General features: G+C 34.7%; 1 protein-coding gene across 7 annotated transcripts in view; it reads right to left on the bottom strand.

Annotated features, from left to right (window-relative positions):
• Nucleotides 1–950: 950 nt before the first annotated feature.
• PDS5B (PDS5 cohesin associated factor B) overlaps nt 951–10,925 on the bottom strand; it is a 194,971-nt gene continuing 184,996 nt past the window's right edge. For 4 of the 7 annotated variants that reach the window (XM_079902880.1, XM_079902883.1, XM_079902881.1 and 1 more), the window contains 4 exons: nt 6,551–6,990; nt 6,350–6,460; nt 3,653–3,788; nt 951–2,200 (listed from right to left, as the gene is read on the bottom strand). In XM_079902880.1, coding sequence (XP_079759006.1) covers nt 2,165–2,200; nt 3,653–3,788; nt 6,350–6,460; nt 6,551–6,990 — 723 coding nt within the window. In that variant the 3' untranslated portion in view covers nt 951–2,164. The remainder of the gene's footprint in view (nt 2,201–3,652; nt 3,789–6,349; nt 6,461–6,550; nt 6,991–10,925) is intronic. The other 3 variants (XM_079902882.1, XM_079902884.1, XM_079902885.1) reach the window with 2 other exon arrangements.

Raw genomic sequence — 10,925 nt, 5'->3', positions numbered from 1 at the left:
ATGTACAGAATTAAATGTGCAGTGAAATTTGGTTAACTATGATCATGCAAATAAAAATCCTCCACAATCATTTTTTCACTGTTTTATAAAATGGTCTTAAAGATATACTCCCATAAACATTTCCGGTGCAATTTAGTCAACGACAAAAATACAAAGCTATCCCTTATTCTTTATTTTATAGATTTAAAAACATGCCTTTGTACTGCGGAAATAGAAATAGTGTGTTTGGGAGAACTGAGCTAATGACACATTTAAAAACCAACTGTATCTTGGTCCAACATTAGCTGCCTTGATATACAGCAGCCTCCCATAATCACTGGTGTCAGTACTGTTGTAGATGAAGAATAGTTAAATATTGAGAGATCAAGACACAATTCAAAACTTTTTTTTAAAAAATAAAAGGCCGTTTCATAAACATGAAGAAATCTTCAAAAGAAAAATAATCACATCAATTGTGATATACACTGGAAAATAGTAAAATGTCACTTTCCAAAATAGTTTCTTTATTATATCCCCCATCTATTATAACCAACTTGGAAATATACCTTAAACATAATGGCATATTAAATGAAAATGCTCCATTATCCATTGTGATAAATTTAATAAGTTAGAACACGATTTTCTTTTCTGATGGTAACCATGAAAAAATGAAAGAACAGCACCTGAAATACTAAAATGAATTTAGGAAAGCATTAAGTTGTAACCTATATGTTTTGGTTGAAAATACAGTTCATAAAACTGTATAAAGGATGCTGCCTTTGTTTCTATATTTTGTAGATTACAACAAAGAAAAAAGATATGCTCTAAACCCAAATATATTTCCACTTCTCCCAATCTGGACAAAGTGGAATTCCATTCGAAGTTCATAAGATTGTGAACCTACAGTAGCTCATATAGTTGGATATATCACTCCCACCCTGCCCCTCCCCCCCAGAAACAATTTTTGGCTCCAAAATAAAGTACAATAATAAACTCTTGATGAAAAACTATGTTATGGGGCAATCTATCATATACTATGGCTAAATACGAATTTACAGAAAAGAGCACATCCCATTTTCAGCACTTTTTTTCATAAACATGCAACTCACTATAAAATACAAAACACTTGCTTTCAAGAACAGCTTTATAAAGACACACTGCATCAATAAAATTTTTTTCTTTCTGATTAACTTTACACTGTTATGGAGAACTGAAACATTTCTAATGTGTATATATCAGATTTTATATTATAGTGTAATAATTTGCATTTTCTGAATATAATGTTCAAGAGGAAATATCTATACACAATAACATTCTAGACTATTAAAAACTAATTCAAACTGCAGAATTTTATTGATACAGTAGATTAATAAAAACTGAAAAGGGATGATAAAATGGGATAAAGAACTCAGTACATTATTTTTATAACACACTCTTTAAAATTATAATATTTTAAATCTCTCTCTTTTTAAAATTTTCCTTGCCATGAAAGGCCAGAAAATTCTGGGACCAATACTGAGGTGTAAAATAATCAAACAACTTCAGGACTATTCCACAGTTTGCGTGGCGTCCTCCCATCAGAGGCATTGTTCAGGTGTAATGGCAGACAATTTAGCACCTCTGAAGATTAAGGGTGCCCAGGAGTAAACACTAGGTAAGATACACAAGGGAAAGCGATCATTTTAACTCTCCAACAAATTGTGACATCAAGAAAATGACACCATTTGTTGAAAAAAAATTTTCACAGTAAAACTGCAGAGAATACAAATACAAACACTGACAGATTACTGCTTAAGATCTATCCTAACAAACTCTTTTCAAATCAATAGATCCAATAAACAGCTGGGTACTGTCAGTTTAAAGCCGCAGATAAAAGCTATACAAGCACTTTAGAAGTCAGAAACATTAAAAAAAAAGAAGAAGAAAAAATATATTTACAAGTTTCTTCTTTATGTCTACATAGCCGTCGCACATTAGACTTTTTCACAAGACTCCATAGTCAATGTTATACCGTGCGCATGGCTAAAGCACGTGACCACAAATACATGAGGTCATCAGAGTAAGGTCCAACTGTCCACTCTTCAGCAGTCCCACTTTGTGCATCAAAGGCTTTACTCAGCCTGAAGCTTGACAAAAAATTATTTTTTTCAAAGCTTTCACATAGAAAGTTATTAATGACATTTGTTCATCGCCTTTCTCTTTTAGAACTTCGCCGCCGTACCTTGAAAGAAATATCACCAGATGCTTAATTAAAATGGGTACATATTAATTAGACACAGCAGTAATTATTTTTTAACCAATCATTATTCTTACATGTTCTTGATTTTCTTTGCTTTTCTTTCCTCAAAACCTTTCTCCTATGTTAACTTCCTGCCTTGACATCACACATTTAGACGTACATAATACATGAATGCCCATAAACAGCCTTTCTCAGGATAGCAAAACAGAGAACTATTTTACTTTTCTATTTAATAATTTTAAAGAGAAATGAACAGAAATCAATGCCAACAGCAAGAAAAACAATTGCAAATATCACCTTTTTACTTATGTTTCTGTAGTAAAAGAAAACATTTAATATTTATGAATTTAGGCTCACAGCTGTCTTTCTCAGAAAACAGCTATTGAGTTTGGATCATAACAACTATCAAATACATATAAATAATCTGAAATTCAGACATATTACCACTTACTGGCAAGTACTAATGAAAGCATAAAACTTTAGTTCAAAAAAGATCAGTATTAACAAGAGGAATACAAATAGAACAGGATTTTAATTTAATTAATTTACAGTATAGTTTTTCTTTGATGAAGACACCAGTCACTATGTACAACTCTTCAGCCTTATTTTTACACCCCCCTAAAACCCTTTACAAACAAGCCCAACTAGTTTGAGACCATAATTCAACATATTTATCTGTGGTCTTAATTCATTCACATAAATGCATCCTGATGCAGAGAGAAGTGCTGATTATATTAAATAGAACAGAGGGGCAGGGATCAACCCTGGGACCTGATCAAAGAACACAGGTTTCTCAAACAAAGATGGCTGGCTGAGCTGACCCAAAGATTCACCATTAATGTTAGGAAGATGACAGCTCTTACTTAAATGTGTTAATTATATTTCTTCCAAAGAGAAAAAAATCTGAGATGTAACCAGCAAAACCATTCATTTCTTTAAAAAAAAAGTATCTCAGGAAGCATCACATTCCTACCTCTGTAAAAGAAGTGTCTATTACCAATTTTATGAATTCCAAAAGCTAATTTTAGTTAAAGACATGATTTTATTCTATACAACTAACTACTAGTAGCTAGTGGGAAACTCAAACAAATACTTACGAAACAAGAGTATATATAACAGATACAGGAAGAACTTAAATGCGTAAAGTGTTGACATCAGACTGCCACTTGTTCCTCTCTGCATTCAGTTTTAAACTGGGCATTTACACTTTCACTAGGCTACGTCTATTATTCTCACTTGGTTTCAGGTTTTCACAAAGGACATAGTCTCCACTATCTAAGCTGGCAGATGAAACACTATAAACTAATGAAGAAAAATATATAAATATTTAGAATTATTAAGTAACAGCAAGTGCTAAATGGACCTGACCAAATATTTACCAACTCTAAGTCTATATTCCATACTATTACACATGGCACTTTCATAAACACATACATTTACTGCAGAAACTTCTTCTTCCTCTGTTTCTTCCTGTGGATTTTCATCGACAGGAGAGCTACCCTGAAACACATCTACTTCTTCACTTGAATCATTTTCTTTAGTAGCGGCTTGTTTGGAGCGTCCTACACGGCTAGAGTAAAACACATGTAAAATAAAATGAACATTCTGATCCTTAAGTGGTAGGTTACTTCATAACAGGAAATGCTTTAAATATTTCACAGGCTTTCATTTATTATCATTTTTATTCCCAATTACCTTGTAAGCCAAGAAATATTTTTCTTACATTCCGAACCCTAGACAAGCACTTAATCCTAGAATCTTACATATAAAAAGATCTACCAAATAACAAGTCAGTGTAACTGAGACCAATACCATAAAGGATTTTAAAACATAACCCAAAGTCTACTCTTCCTTTTACCTTTCCCAACTCAGTAAAAGGCTGACTTGCTCAAAGCAGAAATTTTAAGAGTCTTTCATCATAGTCTACAACTCTTTATCTAGCCCTAAGATTCTACTTATAAAGAAATCTCAAATCCATTCACTTCTCTCCATCTTCATTGTTACTACATATTTCTAAACCATTCTCATCTCTTGCCTCTTGTCTCTACAAGTAATCTTTCAAAAATGTAAAAACAGCTGATGCCACGCCCCCTAGAGAGCCCCCTACGTACTGAGAGTAACTGCATAAACCTCCTTAATACAGTATATAAAGCGCTGCAGACAGGCCTTGCCTACCTGTCCATTCTCATCTCCTTCCACTCCCCAGTTCCCCACAACTACAACACAGCAATATCCTTGTCTTCCTTCAGCTCTCTGAATTTGCCAGGATTTTTCCCACTTCAGAACCTTCCAAAACAGTGTTCCCTCCACCTGAGTTCCTCTCCCTACTCTCTATCAGTCTAACTCCTACTACTCTCAAGGAACCAACTGGTCACTTTCCAAAGAGAAAAAAACTTCCCCAATTCCCCAGCCCTGTCCTTACATTCTCCTACAGCACCCTAACTTTATCCTTCAGGGCACATATCACAATTTACTATTCCATATTTATGTGTGATTATTTAATGACTACATGCCCATTTAGATGGTAAGTCCTATAAGGATAAGAATCGTGCCTGTTTCGTGCCACTATATTCCCTAGCACCTAGTACCCTCTGAAACAGGAGACACTCAAAAATATGTAATAGATGTCACCATTTAATTAAATGTATCTCTCTTGATAAATATTTGTTTTTTAATTAAGAACTTAGCCTATCATTTCTATAAGCAATCGAAAATAGGTATTGTTTAATCCATACTCAAACCAATTACTCAAACGTACTTGATTCAGTTTTTCAGAATTAACAGAAGAAAATACAAGGAAAATAATACAATCTTTCTCAATTCCACTGAGGTCAGAACAAGAAAACAGACAAATCATAACATATGTTATTACATTACCTCTAAAAAGGGGCTTCCCAGTGAAAGGAAGTTAGGTTGTTAAGACAGAATACAGAATCTCTTTCTGTATTGATTTTTTAACAGAAATGTTTGTTTGATTTAGAACACTCATGTGAGGAACTTGTGTAATTTTAGGAGGTAACATGATAATCATCTAAGCCCTTAATTTTATGAGGCCCAAACAGAAACAAATTAAAGTTACAAGCATGAAAGATATTCACCCTGTTATATTCTTGTTATAAAATTAACGATGGGAATTTAAGATGCCTCAAGAATATTTTTTTATCGAAAAAACAATGAGTTTCCATGGTTGAATACAAACACATTTATGAAGCTGCCACAAAAATGTACTTACCTTTACTTTTTATCTGAGGGAAAAATTATATGGAAAAAGGCAGGAAGTACTGGCTAGACACTCAGGTAACTTTTCCTCTTCCTATGGAATACACAGGAACAGGAAAAACTTTGAAGGTAACTGAGTATTTAACCAAGGTCTGTTGGCAACTCTGAAAAGTCAAGCTATTCAAGTATGGGATTACTTTCAGAAAAACTGCAAAAGTTCTAGTAGAAGACACACTATTCTATTTCTACTTTGAGGAGAAAAAAGTGCCAATTTACAAATTACAACACTGATGCCCCTGTCACTCTAATAAGTTTGGACACAGATTTGTTACTGTAACTCTCCTATAAACATGTACATGTGTGAACATCCAAAACTATCTATAGATACAGATGTGTTAATGTGATTAGAAAACAAACAAAATCAAGACATCAAAAACTTGAGATCACCATGTGGTAATTTCTACAGATGTAATTTAAGAAAAATGATGCCTGTTACTTTCCGACATGGTTCAAAGAATCAAAGCAAAAGTGTAAAAGCTATTTTTTAAAGCTGTTGAGGAAAGACACGAAGAAAAATTGTAGCATGGAATGACAAGGTAACGTGGTCTATACTGTAATTATTTAAAAATACTTCATCATCTCTTCAGGTACCATAAAGTATGTATTGGAAATAATAAACTATTTGGTATTCATTTATAAAGTTTTGTCTAAAACCTGTAAAAATGTACAAATGTCACCAAAGGTTGACTGAGTATCAATCACCTAGGTAAGTTTACAAAAATGTTATGTTATCTAGTGTAATGGGGCTAAATATATGGGATTTAAATACAGCCCTATGTATATTTAGAAATTTATGAACCCCTGCAAAATAATCTGAAACTGGTTTGAAATTTAATATTATTTACAACTTACACATTTTTGGGGGGTTGTGATGGTGATGGCGTTTTTGATGGTCTTCCTCGTCCTTTCTGTGGTGTGGATTGTATGGATTCAACTGCACTAGTTTCAGGAGATTCTGCTCTGCTTTGGGGAAGACCCAAATGTGGATAGCATCAAATTATGATTTATAATATAGTAACCAAATGTATGCAGTTTAGAGTTAAACATACTTACCTTTGTTGTGCTCTCCTTGAAGTTCGGTGCTGTTTACTTTTTGACTTCTGTTCTGTGTTTCCACTTTGTCTTTCTTCTTCTTCCTCTTCTTCTGCTGTTGAAGGTCCAGGTTTTTTTTTGCTTCCTTTTTTAGAAGTTTTCATTGTTGGCTCTTCTTTGGGTGTACCTCCACCAGGAGGTTTTGGTGGTCGGCCTCTTTTACCTTTTTTTGGTGGACTATTCTGTTCATCCTCATTTTCTAATATATCTTCTTTGAGCCTCTTTTCCTCAGGCCACTGCTGTTCGTCTGATTCTGAAGCCGTATGGCCTCTCTTCCTTCCACGCTGACTGCCTTTAGGTTTCTGTTCCTGTACCAACTTAGTCAGGTCATCCATCCCTAATTTCTCCTCTGAATCTGTTACAGGTGTTTTTTTCCGGCTTCTAGGTTTGTCCAATTCAGACTAGGAATAAAAGCCACAACTTCAAATATAAAACTTAGTATGCATTGTTAGTATATGTATTTTTAAGAATCAAAAAAAAAATCTGTTATCCACTTCAGTCATAAAAATGTACCTAAATAAGGTATAGAGTTCTGAAGTACATCAGAACGATAACTACTTACTTGCCTTTATTAATAATTTTCTAATTTAAAACACTATCTGGGGGTAAGAGGGTACGTTTTTATTCTTACTCAAGCTAGAGAGCCTCAAATGAAACCCCTCAAGATCAGTATTTGATTAGATTATAAACTTTTGGTGAAGAGCTATTTCATAAAAAAGAACATTCTAAATTGAATGCTTAAATAATGGACAACTATACTGAAGTATAATGGATCTGTTTTGATAGTCAATTTAAGTAATCCTAATTTTACCACACAATGTATAATAAGACATAAAATATCAACTATGTTATATATATATCATGCATACACATCATAAAAGAACTATTTTTATTTTATAAATGGAGGTTGCAAGATACAAAAGTTTAAACATATTCATCATTTATTAAAAATTCTGAAAACACTTCTGAATCAAAGATATCACTTCTTCCCAGATACAACTAACAAAAAAAATAACTTAAAAATCAGTGACTTTCAAATTTAAAATAAAATACCAGTCTACATTCACTGAATTTAAGCACTGACCAGCAGATGGAGACTGAAGAAATTCTTCAAAGAAACCAAGAATAGTGTATATGAATTTATAATGCTCTCCACAGGTATACACATGTACATAAGACACATAATATTTTTTTTTTTTTTTGCGGTACGCGGGCCTCTCACTGTTGTGGCCTCTCCCGTTGCGGAGCACAGGCTCCGGACGTGCAGGCTCAGCGGCCATGGCTCACGGGACCAGCCGCTCCGCGGCATGTGGGATCTTCCCGAACCGGGGCACGAACCTGTGTCCCCTGCATCGGCAGGCGGACTCTCAACCACTGCACCACCAGGGAAACCCAAGACACATAATATTTATAGTACTAAGTTAATTTCCAAAACGTCTGTTCCAGTTTACATTCTTAAAAAAACAGTGAAAAGAAAAATTATCTAATTACTTATAATTTTTTAATATGTTTAATTAGTCACTTGTGTTTCCTGCCTGTGAACTGCCTAATTATATCCTTGGTATTATGCCCTTTGTCCATCTGTTTATTAAAGTCTGAGTTTTAACCTAAATATTCTACACTTTTGTGTATATTTAAATTTTATTTCCTATTTGTTATGAACTGAATTGTGTCCCCACAAAATTCATATGCTGAAGTGCTATGATACTATACTACTTGGAGATGTGGCCTTTGGGAGGTAATTCAGTTGAGATAAGGTCATGAGGGTGGGGCCTTCGTGATGGGATTAGTATCCTTATGAAAAGAGACACCAGAGAGATCTTGCTGTCTCTCTCTCCACCATGTTAAGAACACAGTAAGAAGGTGGCCGTCTGCAAACCAGGAATAGAGCTCCCACCAGGAACTGGATTGGCCCACACTTGATCCTGGACTTCCCAACATCCAGAAATGTGAGAAAATTAATTTGTGTTGTTTAAGCCTCCCAGTCTATGATATTTTATTATGGCAGACTGAGCAGACTAAGACATTATTGTATCTTGTTTTAGAATAGGATGCTGAGTTGAGGTTCTAAACTATTTTTCCTACTTCCACTGCCAAACAGACATCTAATCAATTTCAAAATCACTTATTTGTAATGCTTCCTTTATTTTGCATTATTTTTCAAAAAATAATGTGGGCTTCCCTGGTGGCGCAGTGGTTGAGAGTCCGCCTGCTGGTGCAGGGGACACAGGTTCGTGCCCTGCTCTGGGAAGATCCCACATGCCGCGGAGCGGCTAGGCCTGTGAGCCATGGCCGCTGAGCCTGTGCTCCGCAATCGGAGAGGCCATGACAGTGAGAGGCCCGCATGCCGCAAAAAAAAAAAAAATAATAATAATAATAATGGTTCTGGGCTAATGTAACAACAGGGCAATATTTTACTAATTATAGCTAAGTATGTTTGTGTTTGGTTGGGCTGATCTTATTACTCCTCTTTTTTGCATCCATTTTATTCTTCCACATGGACTTAAAATCACACTGGAATTTTACAATGATATCTTCATTTAGAAAGAACTGTCATCTTTTTAACTCATTTTTTCCATGAAGGAATATGGCATGTCTTCTCTCTCTTCTGTTTCTCAGTTTTGGTATTTTCTCCACATAGGTTCCCCCTACCTCTTTTTAAGGTTATGTTTAGATCCATCTATCTAATTTCGTTGTTGTAATGGCTAGTGTTGTAAAGTAAATCCCCTTCCCCCCAAGTGTACATCTGATATAAAGTAAAATTACCAGAGTAAAATTATAGTTACATATATACATACATACGCCTACACTCTTAGTTTTTCAACTGCTTCCCTTATTTTTTTTAAGAGTACAAAAATAAAAATAAATTTGTCTCTTCTTTTTCATTGTCATACTTCTGGCTCCTATTTACTATCTTTCAGAACTGGTCAAATATTCTAGAACAATTTTAAACAACAGGTTGTTTTGTTCCTGAGTTTTAATAAGAATGTTTCAAGTATTTTGCCTTTAAGAATAATAATTTTGACTAAATCACTGACTACTGATTTAAACAGATAAAACTTTTAGCATGTTAATGAAGTATCCTTCTAGTATTAATTTACAAAGAGTTCATATTTGTCAAGAATGAATTCTAAATTTTATTTGTGTCTGCTTGGCATGATCTGAGATTATCTTGTTAGTATTTTTATTTGGGATGTTGATTTGCTTTTTATTCTTTTTAGCGTTTAAATTATCCTTGAAATCTAGGGGAAAATAAAGCCCTATAAATAATTGGTTTTAATTTGTTAGTATTTATCTAGAGTTTTGTACATAAATTAAAAATTACCTGTCATTACTTATGATGGGAAGAGAAACATTAAAACTAAACCCTCCAATTTTCAATGCTACAATTCATTCTGACATCCAAAGATCTGAAAAAGTGGCTGAATTCATTTATGCTCTGGAAAAGGTTGTTGGCAAACCCGAAATTCAATGTCTGTTTTCTTGAGGATATCATAAAATAATCTAAGCTTCCTAAAGCACTACATTCTCTAATTTTTCATTTTGTACCGTATTGTTTTCAGAACAGAGGGGGGTATAAAATTGAGGTTAGAAGCAGGAAATGGAGAAAATATGTTATTTGTAAAGCTAAATATTACAATACAAATGTATATGAAGAATAATTCCTTTGCAGTGAAATTTCAATGTGAAGCTCGTAGTATATAAAAAAGACGATACTCTTTCACCATGATCTATTGGTCTTTAAATTGAACTTCTGTCTCATAATGCTCACCTCTTTGAGAATATTTCAGTTGAAATGAGCTTATTAATAAGGTTCCTCTGAAAATGGATGCAATGTTACACAAAAGACCGCCAAAGGCCTTCATTAATTATATAAATAAATCTTAAAACTCAGAAATTCAAAACTGTTCTATAAAAAATAGACTTCAGGGTTTCCCTGGTGGCGCAGTGGCTGAGAGTCCGCCTGCCGATGCGGGGGACGCGGGTTCGTGCCCTGGTCCGGGAGTATCCCGCATGCCGTGAAGCGGCTTGGCTCGTGAGCCATGGCCACTGAGCTTGCGTGTCCGGAGCCTGTGCTCCGCAACAGGAGAGGCCGTGGCGGTGAGAGGCCCGCGTACAGCAAAAAAAAAAGACTTCGTTCTGCATTGCTCCAAAAGGTAGAACTAGATATGGAATTTATAGGCTAGCAAAATATTAACCATGCTTCCTAATTAAGGGGGTAATGGGGAGGGAAAGGAGGCAGTATATGTGGGTATGGGTAGCCTAGTTGAGGTTTCCAACAAATGAGAGAAATTATAAGCTCTCCACTTAAGGCATTTTCAAGCACCAACTCTCA

This window comes from Stenella coeruleoalba (assembly GCF_951394435.1).
Source record: "Stenella coeruleoalba genome assembly, chromosome: 18".
Classification (NCBI taxonomy): Eukaryota; Metazoa; Chordata; class Mammalia; order Artiodactyla; family Delphinidae; genus Stenella; species Stenella coeruleoalba.
Note: the sequence above shows the minus strand (reverse complement) of the source record. Positions and strands in the feature narration are given on the sequence as shown.